The sequence below is a fragment of the Castor canadensis genome, chromosome 11 (genome assembly GCF_047511655.1).
Source record: "Castor canadensis chromosome 11, mCasCan1.hap1v2, whole genome shotgun sequence".
NCBI lineage: Eukaryota > Metazoa > Chordata > Mammalia > Rodentia > Castoridae > Castor > Castor canadensis.
In genome coordinates this window covers 19,493,712-19,511,631 of record NC_133396.1, presented here as the reverse complement: position 1 = coordinate 19,511,631, position 17,920 = coordinate 19,493,712, and the positions used below count along the sequence as shown (strand labels likewise).

General features: G+C 38.4%; 2 protein-coding genes across 2 annotated transcripts; both read left to right on the top strand.

Annotated features, from left to right (window-relative positions):
- The first annotated feature begins 4,204 nt into the window (after positions 1 to 4,204).
- LOC109679841 (keratin-associated protein 3-3) lies at positions 4,205 to 4,946 on the top strand. The gene has a single exon (XM_020154918.2). The coding sequence runs from the start codon at positions 4,276 to 4,278 to the stop codon at positions 4,570 to 4,572; it is 297 nt and encodes a 98-aa protein (XP_020010507.1). The 5' UTR covers positions 4,205 to 4,275; the 3' UTR covers positions 4,573 to 4,946.
- A 5,428-nt stretch (positions 4,947 to 10,374) lies between these two features.
- Positions 10,375 to 15,776, top strand: Krt40 (keratin 40). Its single transcript, XM_020154913.2, has 7 exons — positions 10,375 to 10,858; positions 11,589 to 11,671; positions 11,908 to 12,064; positions 12,847 to 13,008; positions 13,089 to 13,214; positions 14,302 to 14,522; positions 15,006 to 15,776. Exons 1-7 carry the CDS (start codon positions 10,421 to 10,423, stop codon positions 15,103 to 15,105), a joined length of 1,287 nt encoding a protein of 428 aa, XP_020010502.1. The 5' UTR covers positions 10,375 to 10,420; the 3' UTR covers positions 15,106 to 15,776.
- Positions 15,777 to 17,920: the final 2,144 nt, after the last annotated feature.

The window sequence follows — 17,920 nt, the reverse complement described above, 5'->3', positions numbered from 1 at the left end:
TTAAATTTTTTAATTTATCAATTTGTATGCCAGGCACTTTCTCTACATTTAGGTATGAATTTTTATTTGTTTGTTTGCTTAATTGGTATGAACCTTTCAGATAAATTCCTTTCTCATATACTTTTACTAGCATATACTAATTGTATAAAATATTGGGTTTTGTTGTGATATCTTCATACATCCATATAATGTATTTTGATGATATTCACCTCCCTATTTCTTAAAAGGATATTGTCTTATTTACTCTCTTTCCCCCTTCTTTTGACTGTGTTTCTTTTATCTTTGCCTTGAATTTGATCTGCATTTTACTTCAATAATAATAGTAATTTATCTTTTCATAGAACTTCATGGTTGTCCATGGTTTATCTCATGTGAGCCTAAGTGGAGGATAATCTAAATGGAGGAATGTAGATATTACTACCCCTATTTTACAGAGAAGGAAGATAATCAAGTTGGTTTCATATGAGGGAATCAAGGATGATTCAACAAGCAAATCAATAAATACGATACAGCACATAAATGGAATCAAGAACAAACACCCATGACCATCTCAATAGATGCATAAAATTATCCAACAAAATTCAACATCCCTTCATGATAAAAGTCCTGACAGAACCAGGAATAGAAGGATCATACCTCAACACAACAAAGGTCATATACAACAAACTTACGTCCAACATTATACTGAATGAGGAAAAGAATTTTCCCTAAAATCAGGAGTCAGACAAGGGTGTCCACCATCTTCACTCTTATCCAATATAGTTCTTTACTTCTTAGCCAGGATATTAAGACAAAGAAAGAAACAAAAGGAAAAAAAATAGGAAAGGAAGAATTCACATTATCACTATTTGCAGACAATATAATCCTATGCTGCAAAGACCATAAAGACTCCAGCAGAAAACAATTTGGGTAAAGTATCAGGATAGAAAATTAACATACAAAATCAGTAGATTTTCTACAAACCAAAAATGAACAGGCTGAGAAAGAAATCAGTAAAACACTTCCATTTGCAATAGCCTCAAAAAATAAAATGCCTAGGAATAAACCTAACCAACATGGTAAAAGACCACTGCAATGAAAATTATAAAACACTGGAGAACTGAAGAAGACACTAGAGGATGGGAAGACCTCCCATGCTCCTAGATCGGCAGATTGATATTGTGGAAATGGTCATATTGCCAAAGTCATCTACAGATTCTCTGCAATCCCCATGAAAACTCCAACGACATTGTTCACAGAACTAGAAAAAAAATCCTAAAAGTTCCCAAATAACCAAAGCAATCCTGAGCAAAAAGAACAATGTTGGTGGTGCCGGGCATTGGTGGCTCATGCCTGTAATCCTAGCTACTCAAAAGTCAGGAATCAGGAGGATCGCAGTACAAAGCCAGCCCAGGCAAATAGTGTTCATGAGACCCTGTCTCATTAAAACCCTTCACAAAAAAGGGCTGGTGGAGTGGCTCAAGGTCAAAGCCCTGAGCTCAAACCCCAGCACCGCAAAAAAAATTTTTAAGAATAATGTTGACGGTCTCACAATATTTGATTTCAGATTGTACCAGAGTCACAGTAATGAAATTATCATAATACTGACATGAAACAGACACGTGGACCAAAGGACTAGAACAGAGGACCCAGAATTAAACTCATGCAAATACAGAACTTCAAACTCTAGGCATCGGCAATGACTTTCGAATACGAGTCCAAAAGCTCAGGAAAAAATAAGAATTGACAAATGGGATTGCATCATATTAAAAAGTTTCTGGACAGCAAAGAAAACAACTTTCAGAGTGAAGAGACAGAATGGGAGAAAATCTTTGCCAGCTATTCATTTAATAGGGATTACTATCCATAATATATAAAGCACTCAACAAACTTAACCATGTAAGAGCAAATAATCCAATCCATAAATGGGCAAAGGAACTGAACAAACAGCTCTCAAAAGAATTAGTACACAGGGCCAATAAATACATGAAAAATATTCAACATCTTTAGCCATTAAGGAAATGTGAATCAGAACTACATTAAGAGTCCATCTCATCCGTCAGAATAGCTATCATCAAGAAAACAAACAACAAATATTGGTAAGGATGTGGAGGAAAGGAAATTCTTATATCATGTTGATGGGAATGTAACTTAGTGTAGCCACAGTGGAAATCAGTATTGAAGTTCCTCAAAAAAAAACAGGAGTGCTAACTTCTGGATTATATACCTGAAAGAATCTAAGTCAGCATTCAATAGAGACACATGCACATCCATGTTTATCAAGTTATGGAATCAGCCTAGGTGCCCATCAATGAAAAAATGGATAAAGAAAGTATTATATATATATACATATATATATATATATAAAATGGAGCATTATTCAGCCATAAAGAAGAATAAAATCTTTCCATTTATAAGAAAATGAACAGATCTTCATGTGATGTCAAGTAAGCCAGACTCAGAAAGACAAATATCACCTGTTTTATCTCATATTTGGAATCAAGATTAAATAAAAAGACATGAAAGTAGAGGGGGACTGTTGGGGAAGAGGAAGAGGACCAGGAATAAGGGAGAAGGGACAAAAAAAGAGGTTAATGAGGGCTGAATATGATCCAAGTATATTATATACATGCATGAAAATGTCATAATGAAACCCACTATTTTGTACAATTGACATACACTAATAATAAATAAGAAAAAAGAGTGAGTCCAAGTGGAGTGGAACTAGTTTGTAATACTGATGGGGAACCCATCTAGTGTTCTCTCCTAAGTACTGAGCTATGCCTAAAGTGTAAATGACGTGCTAAAACTAGAACCCAGGTCTTCCCCACCATGGCTAGGGGAGAAAAGAGAGGATGAAATCAAACATCAACACTTCAATCTACCTTAGGCCTCTAGATTTCCTGTCCATTGGTAATGATTGTACTTAAATTTAACATTGTGGTCTTACGTTGTTCTTTTGCTTAGTCTATGTAGACTTAAACTGAAAATTCAATTTTCCTACAATCAGGAGCGAAGGAAACAAAGCAAGCTAGTTCTCAATAGAAAGATAAATGACCAATACACCTGTAATAGAATATTTTTACCTATCAAGTTATGGGAGAAATACAAGTACACTAATGAAATTTCATTTTTTATCCATCAAATTGGCAAATGTTTTTAAAATATTTATAAAATATTTAGGGAAATGAATTCTCAATCCATCACAGCTGATGGGAATAGCTAAATAGAAAAATAAGTTAAGTAGAACCATTCCAGAGAAGAATATAGCAATGAATATCAAAATAGTATAAATAATGAACATTTGCCCCTATAATTCTAATAATTATTGATGTTTTTAAATAATCAGAAATGTGTACAAAAAATTATATATATACTTGCTCTTCGTTGTCACAATTATTGTAGATAAAAGTTGAAAGTAAACTAAATGCTTAATAATATGATATTTTTAAGTAACTTAGAAGGACAATTATATGATAAATGCTAGGAAACATTAAGAGTGACTATCAAATATATTTAAGAATATAAGCCAATGAAAACATGTGTGTTTAAATGGAAAGAACCCACATACAATATGATTCTAGCAATGTCATGAAAGGTTAATCGCATGTATTCAAAACATATAATTCTCTATATGTATATAAAAGATTGATAGATAACTTCTGATGATAAGATTACAGATGGGTCATCTTTACACTTTTTTGTATTTTACATTTTTAAGTGAATATATAATATTTTATACACTGAAAAATTTTCTCAAAGTTTTTGCATATTTCCCATTGTTTTTGACCTTTGGAAGCCTCAAAGGTAAAAGAAAGTAACTAAAATTAAGTTCAGCTTTTAAAAGCAAGAATATACCACCAGACCAACCGATAAGGAGAAAGGTAAAGAGAATAAAAGCTGAATAGCAGCGGAGTTCTCAACATTCTGCAGATTACTGTCATGTCATTGTCCCCAGCAGGTCTGCTGGTAGAATTATAATAGCAGAAGCTCTTGGTGATACCTCATAAAGCTTGTGTTCCAGTGACAAATAGCAAGAGTAATCAGTTCAGATTTAGTAATGAACTCAAATAAAAGTTAATTAGGAGAACAGGGACTCTTTACAGGAATCCAAATGTCAGACCAATTAAAGGATAATGAGAGCACGAACATAAACAAGAATCAGGAAAGAAGCCTTCTGGTTGGACCCACACCCTCTGGGGAGGGTATATAAGAGCCCCAAAGCAAGAGAAGACATTTGAACCTCAGAAACCTCATCTTTCTACGAAGCCAGAAGCCAACCAGACACCCAACACCATGGCTTGCTGTGTTGCCCGCTGCTGCAGTGTTCCCACTGGCCCCTCCACCACCATCTGCTCCTCAGACAAATCCTGCCGCTGTGGAGTCTGCCTGCCCAGCACCTGCCCACACACTGTTTGGCAACTGGAACCTACCTGCTGTGACAACTGTCCCCCACCCTGCCACATTCCTCAGCCCTGTGTGCCCACCTGCTTCCTGCTCAACTCCTCCCTGCCAACCCCAAACCTGGAGACCCTCAACCTCACCACCTTCACTCAGCCCTGCTGTGACCCCTGCCTCCCAAGCAACTGCTGACCAGTGACTGCTTTGCTCAGGGCCTGTCATTGAAAGAGCCAACCCACAAGCTTTGGCATTTACCTGTTTCAGATCTGGCAACTAGTTTACCCCTTTGTAGAAATTGGAACAGGGGTGGCATTGTCACTAACAACACCCCCAAAAAAGAGCAATAAAGAGACATTCAGTGACCATGCAGCTATTACTTGTAACAAAGTGCAGATTGAAAAGGTAGATACCTATAGGCTTCCTAAAGTTGTTTTCCTTCATATTAAAGTGTATCTTTCTTTGGGTGTTTGGGAATTTTGTTTCCAGTCTTGGGTGGTATCTTTCTGCAAATTATGGAACTTCTTCATGATCACCTAATAAAGTTTATATCTCTGGCATAGCACAAATGTTTATAATTACATTTTTTTGTTTCTGTGAATTCATTAAAGTATTTCTTAACGCCTAACGTTGGCATTTTAAGAAAAACTAGCCAGGTATGGTGGTACATGCCGGTAATCCCAGTTAAGCAAGAGGCATATGTAAAGAAGCAGGAAAATGCCATCCAACATCAAGAGAAAAACAACCAATAAACACAGTCCCAGAGAGTCACAGATGTTGGGAATTGTAGATAAGGATCTTAAAACACTTATAAAGATCTTCAAGGATTTGAAGGAAGAGATTAACAAGATACGAAAGGAAAAGAATGGACAAGATAAGGAATCTCGCCAAAAAAATGAAAGTTTAAGCTTTTACTTGACAAATTAATAAATTAAATTTAAGTTAGATGTTAGAGATAAGGGCAAAATAGTTTCTGCTGGGTATTGGGGGGGGGAGTGGGAGGGGGCGGAGTGGGTGGTAAGGGAGGGGGCGGGGGCAGGGGGGAGAAATGAACCAAGCCTTGTATGCACATATGAATAATAAAAGAAAAATGAAAAAAAATTTTAAGTTAGATGAAAGAAGCAAATGAAAAATTTATAATCAGAGTGTACAATATCTAAAATTAAAACTTCAATAGATGGGCTTCATAGCAGAATACTATGAATACTACCAGGTGGGAAAGATGTCAGTGAATTATCATGACAGACCAAAATGATTTTAAGCTAGATGAAAATTATAAAAATGGGAGCCTTGAGAAGAGAAAAAGATTAGACAAAAATGAACAGAACTTGAGCATGCTCAGTCAGCAGAAGTTTGATGATGATATCACTCCAACCAATGAGGATGCATTCTTTTCAACAAATAGTGCTGTATCAATTGAATGAAAGAAAACGAACTTCAACTGTACACATTGTACACAAAAAATTAAGATGTTTCACAAGGCTCAATGTAAATTTCTTAATTATGAAGCTAATAGAAGAATTAAAATAGCAAACTATAAACTGAAAGGACACAAAATGCCCTCACTATGAAAAATTATAAGCAGAACTTTTTCAAGATTAAAACTTATGTCCATCAAAAGACAGCATTAAAAAAATTAAAAGGCAAGCAGGGAAAATACATTTGAAATACATATATCTGACAAAAACAAAAATAATTCCTAAAAATCAGTAATAAAAGGTAAACAACCCAGGAAAATTAGGCAAAGATCAAATAGTTGCTTCACAAAAGGAGTTGATCCATGAAATTAGCCATCAGGGAAACGTAAATTAAACTTCAAGATAACATTTTACAATGACTAAAATGTCTAAAATTATAATGTCTGACAGTATCGAATACTGGAGAAGACAAGGAGTGAGTAAATTGCTCATACATTGTTGACAACAGTGTAAAAAGATGCAGCACCAGGTCTGCTTGGATCTTAAATGTCCCAGAAAAGTTCACGTGTTGAAGGCTCAATCCCCAGCTGATGGCGCTATTGAGAGGCAGTAGAAACTTTAAACCAGACACAAAATTATGCACACTGTGTGATTTTACTCATGAAATTCAAAAATAGAGAATAACAATCTAAGATAATAGGAATTAAAACAGTATTTACCTTTGGAAGACAGAGGCTGAATGAGAAAAGGCACAGGGAATGTTGTGAGGAAAATTTTTAGTATTTTGGCTGGAGTGATGGCTCAGAGCTATATATATTTGTCAAAACTGCATTTAATCACATGCAAACTTTATCTCTATTAAAAAGCACATGGAGTAAGAAAAGGAAATATGTTTGTAACTATAGCCATCGGGAACCAAGATACATCAACTGGCATTGTATTTTACTATTTTTTCTTCTAGTTTACTATTTATAAAGTAAAATATATTCATATTTTTATTAGTTGACAACCCTATACAGTAGAGGAGACAGATGTTATTTTCCCATCTTATGATAAAGACCAATTAAGGCCCATAATTAGATGAAGAAAATACAGCTCGTGAGTAACGGTGTGAGGTCTAGAGTGTAAACATTATGACCCCTAGGATGATGTTCATCCTCCACCAATTTTCCCTGTCCTTCTCTGTGGATGAGGAAATAAGTGGATTTATTTTTAGCAAATGTTTATTAAGGGCCTATAGTATATTATGTCCCATGTGCTGGAGACAAGAAAACAAGTAAGATACACCTGTCTTAAAAGAAACATTGCTCCCAAAGACCAGTAAACATAAAAAGACTATGAATTTTAAAAGCAATGTGACAGCAGCAATAGTGGAGTCCTGTGCAAAGTGCTCAGGGATGAGCCCCATCTCAGCATGAGGCAGTTGAGTGACAGTTCAGCTGAGATTAGACACACAAGTTCATCCAGCAAAGGGATAGCAGAAGACACAGTACCTGCAAGCTTGAAGAGTGGCTGGAGCTTGGGTTCGTGAGACTGAATATCAGGATATGAGCCTAGAATGGCAAATGGACACCACATTAAGGAAGATCCTATTTGCCGGGGTAGAAAGTTTGGACTTCATCAGGGTGAGTAACAAGAAATAGAATTGCACTTTAGAAAAGCAATTCTGCTAGTATTGGATGTTCTGACATAAGAGCATATGACAAAATGAAGCAAGCATGTCTCTTTATCATGACATCTATTCATTTTCCTCTATTCCCAGAGTCCCCTTCTTCTGAGGATGATATGCTTTAGAAATGAATCCTGGCCAATTGCTATGTTATAAGATGAGACTACAGCTATTCATTGTTACCCAACACTACCTAATTAGTCAAGATCAAAATAAATAGTCCTACCCTGTAGATAAAAAGGGATAGATGATAGATAGATAGACAGATAGATATAGACAGATAGATGATAGATAAACAGATGAAAGAGAGATGCAATAACCAGTAGTCAAGATTTTCCAATCAGAGATTAGCTCAAGATAAAAGGAAATATTTCTTATTTTACCTGCAGTTACTTTAAAATAATACATTGCATAGTACCATTTTTTGTTTGCTTGGTTGTTGGATTTCTAAGACAGGATCTTGCTTTGTATCCCAGGCTGTTCTTGAGTTCATGATCCCCCAGCTTCAGCCTCCCAAGTGCTAGAATTTCACATTTGTGATGCCATGCCTGGCTTCATAGTACCACATTGTAATTAGCTGTACCTGTGATGGACAACCAAGACATGGGTTCTCTTCAAAGACATTTTTCTTTTGACTCATTAGGTGACTGTGAGATTAAAATTTTCTTTCAGAGATGTGTAATTTTCAAACGTGTTTTTGAATTCTCAGACTCGTGTCCTTTACATAACAGTATCAATACACCAGCATCTCCTCTCAGACCATTTTTAGCATAAGTGTTGAAATAATTTGTGAATAATAAAGCCTAAGAAATTATTTTAATCTAGTTATATATGTTCACTCAATCTTTATTGTTTTGCCTCTTTTAACAGCTACCTAGGAAGTAGTGTTCAGACTTAGGAAAAACGATAAAGTTTATTTTAGATCATGATTTTTTTTTACTTTGTCAGATTAACAGATTTTTCCCTATATAATAATCTTAAACATTCTAGAGGCAATTGTCTCTGTGTACTTTTGAAAATGAAATAAATACAACAATTAAAGCCAAACAAAGTAGAATCAATTATGCTTTATAATGGAGGTGAAATTCAAGGAAGAATCCAGTTGGGCATGGTGGTGCATGCCTATATTCCCAGCTACTCAGGAGGCAGAGGCAGGAGAAACTCTAGTTCAAGGCCAGCCTGGGCAAAGTTAAGAAGACCCTATCTCAAAAAACAAAATACAAACAAAAGGGCTGGGGAGTGACTCAAGTGGTAGAGCACTTGCATACACCGGGCCCTGGGTTCAATCCTTAGGAACATACAACACACCAAAAAAAAAAAAAAGAAGAAGAAGAAGAAAGGGAGAGAGGGAAAAAAAGAGAGAGGGAGGAAAAAAAAGAAAAAAGGGAAGGCAAAGTAAAAAACAAAAGAAAGAAAAAAAATCTAAATGTTTGGCCTCAAGTCCCTATACATCTAGTATATAGAGATTTTATCAAATGAAATTTCTGATTGAAACCCACACTACAGAATTTTATTGCCCAAATGTCACCATTTTTAATTTTCATGTAATAGTCATAAATAAATAAAAGAAAATAAACTCCTTACCTCAGAAGATAAGACTTACATGACTTTCTCACTGATACTTTGAAGTATAATCAGTGAGGATTTCCCCAGACACTGAAGGCGTCTAACTCAACAGTTTACCAATTTATATCTCACTCTTATTAGAAATACAAGTAAGGCCTGAAGTGTAGCAGAGTAGTAAATTGCAGACTTAGCATGCACAGTGTCCTGGATCTGATCCCCAGCACCCTCCCCTCCTCCAAAAAAACTATGGATAGAAAAAAATAGTATAACATCTAAAAATAAGGCATGGGAAATGTGGACAGACTACCTTTTAGGAAATCAAAGACCACAGCATCAGGTCTTGATAACCAATTTACATTTTGGTTCACAGAGCAAAACTTATTCCCATCAGTTTTGTAAAGTGACTCTTTTTCTCTTCTTTCTTTTTTTTATTTTTATTTTTGGTGGTACTAAGGTTTGAACCCAGGGCCTCACGCTTGCTTGACAGAGGCTTTACCACCTGAGCCACTCTACCAGCCCTTGTTTGCTTTAGTTATTTTTCAGAAAAGATGTCAAGTTTTTACCAAGGCCAGCCTGGAACCACATTCCTCCTACCTACAGCTTCTAGCAAAGCTGAGATAACAAGCATGCACAACCATACCAGCTTATTTATTGAGATGAGGGTCTCCAGGACCTTTTCCCCTGCCTTAAACTGCAATCCTCCAAATCTCCACAGCCCAAGTAGCTGGGATTACAGATGTGAGTCACCACACCTGGCCTGTAAAATGACTTTTCAACTTGGAGATATGGTTCTTAGACACACACACACACACACACACTCACTCACTTTAAACTCAGTGCATATCTTGTTCCTTACTTAAAAGCACTGCAAGATTGCTCATCACAATGACCATTTCCATGGGGGTGGCACAAACAAATAAATGTCATTTAATGAATTTTAACATTGATTTTAAAACTAGACACAAGCAAATCAACGCATAGTATCAAAATCTGTGAGAACATTGTTTTCCTTATTTGCAATGAGTTGTATCTATAATTACTGATTGGCCAAATTTTCTCTTTTGTGCCAGATCTATCAAAAGAACCATGCTTCCTATGACCATTTTTGGAAATAAATATTTTATCCAATCAGCACACAGGACTGGTGTAAGTCCTGATTTAGTAACCCGAAGTTATCCCTCTTTTATGAGGCATAAAACTCTTCCTCAGTAAATAACACTAATGAGTTGTTTGTAGGAAAACTAGCACCAACAGTGACAAAGAAAACATCCGGTGCCATCTGTAAATACCCATTTGGGGGGCTATATAAAAGTCTCAGGAGGGAAGGAGACTTTTGGAGTCAAAGCCACCAGAGTATTGCAACCGGTCTCTGTTCTTGAGTTCTGAGAGGATGACTTCTGAGTGTTCCCCCAGGGGCTGCTCTTCTGAGTCCTGTGACAGGGTTTCCACTTGTGCATCAGCTTCAGCCTGTCCTACAGACACAGCTTGCCTCCCCAGTGCCCAGGCTACACCCAGATGTCAGACCCCAAGCTTCCTATCCAGGTCTCACGGTTGCCTCACACCGTGCTACTTTGCTGGGAGTTGTAATAGTCCGTGCCTGGTGGGGAGCTGTACGTGGTGTGAGGATGGAGCGTTCAACTGCAACGAGAAGGCGACCATGCAATTCCTGAATGACAGACTTGCCAACTATCTGGAGAAGGTGCGCAGCCTGGAAGAGACCAATGCAGAGCTGGAATGTAGGATCCGAGAGCAATGCGAGCCAGAAGGCCCACTGGTGTGTCCAAATTATCAGTGTTATTTCGACACCATTGAAGACCTCCAACAAAAGGTTTGGCGTCTCACTGCCCCAAGGCTCCACCTTCCCCGTTTCTGATTTCTTTCATCTTTATACTAGAAGAGGTTGCTTTATGTAGCTGGGATAACAGGCGTGCCCCACCATGCCAGCTTATTTATTGAGATGGTAGTGGAGGAAATGGGGAATCCCAAAAGATAATGTTGTATAAAGGAGAGAGCACTGGACCACATACAGGTCAGGAAACCCCCATCCCAGCACTGCCACTAATTATTGAGTGACTATAAAAAAAAGTCACTGAGCTATAGACTTTAGACTTTATCATCTACACATTGGAGGAAAACCATATTTTATCTAAAATCACCTCTGTATGCAACACTGCATATTTATGTTCTTTTATTCACAGGTATTGAATGTCATCTTTTTAATTTTACCTAATAATCATTTTCTTCTTTTATTGATAGATTTCTATTAGCATGGATGGGGATATAGTCACAGTACAAATACTAATAGAGGAAACCTGAACAGGATTCAACTGCCAAGGAATATTACAAAAGCAAACCTTTTTATTTCTATATTTTGTTTCTTAACAGGCATTGTCCTTTTTCTACATGAAGTGATGTGGTTAATAAGACAAGCATGCTGAAAGAGATTTTATATTTTCTTACAAAGCCTGTCATAAGATAACTAATGACATGACTGTTAAAAAGAGTAGCTATTTAGGTTCCTTTCAAAGAATCATTTATTTGCATCATTTACCTCTCAGATCTTGTGCACGAAGGCAGAGAATTCTAGACTTGCTGTACAGGTTGACAACTGCAAACTGGCTGCTGATGACTTTAGGTCAAAGTAAGTTTAATTTTAATTTGAAAATAATTTCTCTTTCCCTCTTTCTCTCTCTGTCTCTCTCTCTCTCTAATATTTTTTAAGCTGAGGATACTTAACAAGCTTGAACCTATCATTATTTGGGGTGTAAAAAAAAAGTATAGCTCCCTCCAGCCCACATGTCACTTACCAGTGTACCCCAGTACTTTACACTGTGTCTAGCAAAGTAAGTGCTACATATGCCTCTCTTGCCATGAAAGGTATGAGAGTGAACTGTCCCTTCGCCAGCTGGTAGAGTCTGACATCAGTGGCCTGCATGGGATCCTGGGAGAGCTGACCTTGTGTAAATCCGATCTGGAGGCACACGTGGAGTCTCTGAAGGACGATCTCCTTTGCCTTAGGAAAAGTCATGGAGAGGTGAGTAAAGTGGTAATAGTGCCAAAAGACTGTGAGAGTGACTCATAGATTTCAGGTATGTAAATTGGACCTGGGAGATGTTGCTTGTGCTGGAATAAAACTCCTCAAGGAACTGTTACTATGAAGCCTGATTGTTCTGATCTCCAAAGGGAGATGCAATGTGTGCATCTTCATATGTGACATACTGGAAGAAACCACACTCTCCCCCTGCCATTGCTTTTGTGGAGGAGTGAGTAACTCCAGGAATGGCTTTCCTTGATGGCTTTGTGCCATCCCTAACTCTAATCCACAATGTATGAAAACTGTGCTGACCATCACAGTGAAATCCATTCCAAAAAGAAGAAAAAGGTGCATACAATATTTTGGGCCTTTGTTTTCAAATATTCTACATTTGTAGACTTTTTAAAGTCTACAAATGAAATATTGAGTGTATGATTACCCCATATTGAAGAAGCTGGAAAATGAAAAGTTGAGTGGTATATCAAAGTATATTTTCTCTTTGAACATTTGTTGTTGATAATAATAGCTAACCCTCACTAATAGTTTAGTATGTGCCAGGACTTTTATAAACTCATCATGTGTATATTAGGTACAATTATTATGCCCACATTGCAGCTAAAGAAACTGAAGAACTTATAAATGGTAAAAAGAGATACCAGCCCAGGCAATATAAATCACTTTTAACCACTATGCCAAAAACCGAGGTGGGATGCCATTGGTTGTCAAACTGGCATTTTTCCTTCACCATTCTGTGACTTTCCTTACTCCACTTCAACTTTTAGGAGGTCAACGTGCTGCGTGAACAGCTTGGAGACCGACTCAGCGTGGAGCTGGACACTGCCCCCACCGTGGACCTCAACAGGGTCCTGGATGAGATGCGATGTCAATATGAAACAGTGCTGGCCAACAACCGCAGGGATGCAGAAGAATGGTTCACGGCTCAGGTCAGCACCCACAGCAATAAGAGGGGAAGACTTCTAGATCTATGCCTTACTGGAGTTCTCTAATGGGACCTGTGTTTCAGACGGAAGAGCTGAATCAGCAGCAGCTGTCCAGTGCTGAGCAGCTGCAGGGCTGCCAAACAGAGATGCTGGAGCTGAAACGCACAGCCAACGCTCTGGAAATCGAGCTCCAGGCACAACAAAGCCTGGTGCGTAAAGCAAACACGGGGTCAGCTTTGCTACCAACAAACCAGGCCCTATGATGCTATGCCCCTTGTCATGAATCCAGGGAAAGACTCACAGTTCGTGATTTCCAATTTGCAAGGATGGCATTTCCTTGCCTTACCTAAGTACTGACTGGGTTTACCCATCTGGAAGCAGAAGTGACAGGGCCACAGATTGTGTTGTCCCACTAAGGTGACTCACCTGTCCTGGGCCTGAGCATAATCCTGTAATAACCTCCAGCGACATAAGAGAGAAGAGGTCAGGGCAGAATGAGAGAGGGACCTCTGAGCCAAAAGCTCTTAAGCATCACATGTGTCTAATTTTCTTTTAATTGAGGACAATTTTCTGAGATCAATGTCCAATCTAAAATAAGGAATAGTTTTCAAACTTCTTATCCTACAACTATTGTGAAGTTTACTAGGATCTACACCTCAACCATAACTTTCACTGCATCCCACCCCACCCATGCAAAAAGGTCACATGCACACTTTGGCACAATCAGGCACCATAGTATATGCCATATTGGGTACTAGAAGAGCACCTAGGTGAACAGTAGCCAAGCAACACAATACAACTTAAGCTTCACAATAACCTGAATAACCCCATTTCATGAGACTCAGATGAAGTTATTTGCAGAAGGTACTACAATTCTAAGAGGCAAAATAGAAGGTGAATCCAAGTGCTTCCATGCCAGAGCCTCTTTTCTAATAACCACACTATACCGCTCCTCCCTGCCAGGAGCCCAGATTCAAAGTTTCCTCCCAAATGCTGTCAGTCTCCTTAAGCTATTCAAATAAGTCACAGTGCTGGAAGCAATAGCTGTCATGTCTACAGCCCTTAAATTTTTTCCAGGCACTATTCAAAGTGCTTTCCACAAACTTACTCATTTAATCCTATGAGGTAGGTACTTTGCATTCCTCATTTTATGTAGAATAAAACTGAGACTCACCAAAGCTAAGTAATTTTCCTAAGGTCACAGTTAGAAAAAAATACAGCAAGGATTTGAAAACTGGTCATCTGGCCCCAGAGGCTGTGCTATAGGGTTCTCTTGACAATGTCTTCCTTCTGCAGACAGAATCTCTGGAATGTACTGTGGCAGAAACTGAGGCCCAGTACAGCACTCAACTGGCCCAGATGCAGTGCCTGATAGACAGCGTGGAGAACCAGCTGGCTGAGATCCGCTGCGACCTAGAGCGGCAGAATCAGGAATATGAGGTGCTGCTGGACACGAAGGCCCGGCTGGAGTGTGAGATCAACACATACCGGGGCCTGCTGGAGAGCGAGGACAGCAGGCAAGTTCCACAGTCACTCATGAAATCCCCCAGACACAAATAGCTAATGTGGGAGAATCCTGCTTCTCCAAGGTCTGGCCAAGGTCAAACCTCCCTAAAGTGTTTTAAGATTGAGAAAAAGTGACCAAGGCTAAGCACCCGACAATGGAAATGTTCTAAAATATTCAGAAGTTCTAATCAGAATCATTTTCATGTTTAACTTTTCATACTGCTGGTATTTCTCTCCTCTTGTTTTCCACTAAAGGGAAATTAGGAACTTTTGACCTTGTTCAAAATGAAGAAAATATATGAAATATTCAGCAGCCACTGCTATAGTAAACATGAAATGCTATTCTCATTCCAGAAATGAAATAAGCTGAAGTAAAGTGCTAGTCTACAATGAGTTTTCTACAGAACATGAATTGTGGGCAAAAGTTAACATAGTTCCGTGATGACATTTTACCAAGAGTTCTTTAAGATCAGTCTAAAATTGATTTTCCGCAGGCTTGCCTGTAACCCGTGCTCTACAACGTCCACTTCAAGCAGCACTCGTGAGCCATGCTCAGCCTACATCATTTGCACTGTTGATAATTGCTGTGCATGAATGCTAACCACCCCGCCCCCAGCATGGTAGATGGAAGAATTGAAGCCAGCAGTGTCCTAGAAGGAGATGGGACTTCAACCAGGGACATTCAAACCAAAAGCACAAGTGCATTCTGGATATATTGAACATTCCTTCCCTTTAAGCTTATTTGTGGAATTCTGGGAACCCTTAAAGCTTTCTTGCTAATCTCCAAATAAAACGTATTCATTCTTTTATCATGTGAGTATAGCTTTGAAGCGTATTACTTTTGATAAAACAGCTAATTAATGGCAGAAGAATTGTCTAAATCCACAACTTCAATTTGAATTTGCATAAACCCAGGGTGAAAATATTTGAACCCCTCAAATATAAATCCATTCACAATGTTGTATATCATAGAAAATATTTATATATTTTTTCTCAGAGAAAATCTAGGAAGGAAATATAGCAAACTATATTTATTTTGTTTATAATTATTAAAATCTAGGTTCTCCATTTTTAAGTTGGTTTATTAAAGGACAAAAACACTCATAATTCCATCCCTTAAACATCTATTGTAACTGCTTTGAGGAATTCTGGTTTTCATTCTTATAATTGGTCTTTCTACATAGTTGTAATCATAATTAGATGTGCATACAGTTGTATATTTTTTCACTTATGTTTTCTAAGCATTTTTAATCCTAATAAAAGCATAACATTGTCTGTGGCCATCACTTTAATGATTGCAAAATATACTATAAGGTACATTGGTCTGTTACTGGACATTTAGGTTCTAAAAATAATTGTCATACATTTTAAAAAGCAAAACAATTTCTAGAGTGATTAAGTAGACATTGGTTTTTTATTCTTCCTCTTCCTAAGTATAATTGAACACTGGAAATGACATATAAAACAAACATAAGAAGACTCTGAAAAGTGGGAAAAGAAGCCAAGCTCTAGTATAAACTCCCCCACTGGAGTAAAATCAGAGAGTACTAAGTGGGCAGTCCAGGTTTTCATTCACACTAGGTGACAGTGAGACCAACTACCACGACTCTTATCAGTGGAGACCTAATGGGAACCTTGGGCCTCACACCACCTGATAGCAGTGTCACACTTCATCTCTACTCTGGGGTGATGTCAAAGGAGGCATACTGGAGAGTCAGCAGTAACAAGGTCACTCCCATGCAGTATCAGTGCATATAGGAAGCAGTAATAAGAACCCTACCCCACCTATCAGGGTAATGTCAGCAGAAGCCATGTAAAGAGTTTGAAATCCTACCTCTCCCAGAAATAATGAGTGTCATATGAGGTGAAGAGAATTTGGGCTTTTACTCCCACCTGCATCATGAGGCAGCATCAGTCCATAGGGACACCTCATATCCAAACCATACACTCCACCCCTGACCCACAAAGGCTCATTTTTCAACTCATAATTCAAAATGCATTTAATTCTTCTCCAACAGTCTCCATAGTCCTAACAGTTTCAAATTTTTCTAATGTCTAAGTCCAAAGTCTCCTCTGAGATTCAAGGCAAACCCTTAGCTATGAGCCCTTGTAAAACAAAAATGAAAATTACATATTTCTAAAATACAATGGTGGAACAGGCACAGGGTGAATGTGCCCAGTCCAAAATGGAGTAATAAGGGAATAGAAAGGATCAAACCAATGCCAGGCCAAAACCCAGAAGGGCAAACATTAAATCCTGCACTGGTGGAATGATCCAACAAGATCGGGCAGCCCTGCCTATACAGCCCCCTTTCCTGGGCTCACTCCACTCTGCCTGCAGATTTCCTTAGCAAACATTCCACAATCCTGGCATCTTTAAATTCAGACTCTTCACTGCATCTTTGCTTCACCTTCACAGGCTAAAGCATCACAGGGTGATGCATCTTTGCATCACCTTCTCAGGGACTGTGTGGAGGAATCCTGACATTGACATGCATTCCTGGCTTCCCAGACCTTCCTTTGAAATCTGGGTGGAGGCCTCCATGACCTCTTAACTCTTATACTCTGCATGCCTGGAAAACCAGCACCATGTGGACAATTCCAAGGTCTGCCACCAACTCAAGCAGTAGCTGGACCCCTTGGGACCACAGATGCCGCAATCTCTGAGTGTTTGGGAGGCTGAGCATGGTGAAATGAATTCTGGGGAAATAACTTTTAGGCTGTCCTCTGAGAGCAGGGTATCCTGGGGATACTTTCTTCTCAAGGGAGTTTGATCCCATTCCTGAGATGCCCTCAAGGTATCTTTCCTACTGTCATGGTGCAAACTATGTGACTTCTTTTTAATGGTGCTAATCTCTTCAACAATCATACCCTCCTGGCCCACAGCTTTAAACATCCTCTTTTCCTGGCCAAACTGAAAGCTTTTCAAATTTTTTTGCTTGCTTTTTCTTCCAAATTCTCCCTATAAATTTGGCTAAGAACAGATAGTAACAGCCAGGCCATTCTGAGTCCTGAATTGCCATGCAATTTCCTCCACTAGATTAGTCTGTCACCTTTAAATTCAGCACCCCTCAAAGTCTCAGGTCATGAGCAAAAAATAGCCAAGTTCTTTGTCAGCAATATAACATAAATGGCCTCTAATCCAATTCCCTATACAGTCTTCATTTCCATCTGAAATCTCATGAGCACAGTCTTTACTGCCAGCTTCTAAGTTTTCACCAAAATCATCCATTAAGCTCTGCTTGTAGCTTCTTAGTTTTTTCTGATCTGCTTCTTCAAATATCTCCGAGTTCTTCCTGTAAAACAGTTCCAAAGGTTTAGGAACCATATGATCCAGTAGTCACAAAAATCCTACTTCTTGGAACCAATTTTCTGTCCTACTCAGCCTTTTGTCACTGTGACAAAATAC

Bases quoted from the DNA above. Each gene is read 5' to 3' on its own strand.
- LOC109679841 (XM_020154918.2), top strand. From the start codon at position 4,276: ATGGCTTGCTGTGTTGCCCGCTGCTGCAGTGTTCCCACTGGCCCCTCC.
- Krt40 (XM_020154913.2), top strand. From the start codon at position 10,421: ATGACTTCTGAGTGTTCCCCCAGGGGCTGCTCTTCTGAGTCCTGTGAC. The intron at 11,672-11,907 runs GTAAGTTTAATT...TTGCCATGAAAG, and splicing joins GCTGATGACTTTAGGTCAAA to GTATGAGAGTGAACTGTCCC. The intron at 13,215-14,301 runs GTGCGTAAAGCA...TTCCTTCTGCAG, and splicing joins TCCAGGCACAACAAAGCCTG to ACAGAATCTCTGGAATGTAC.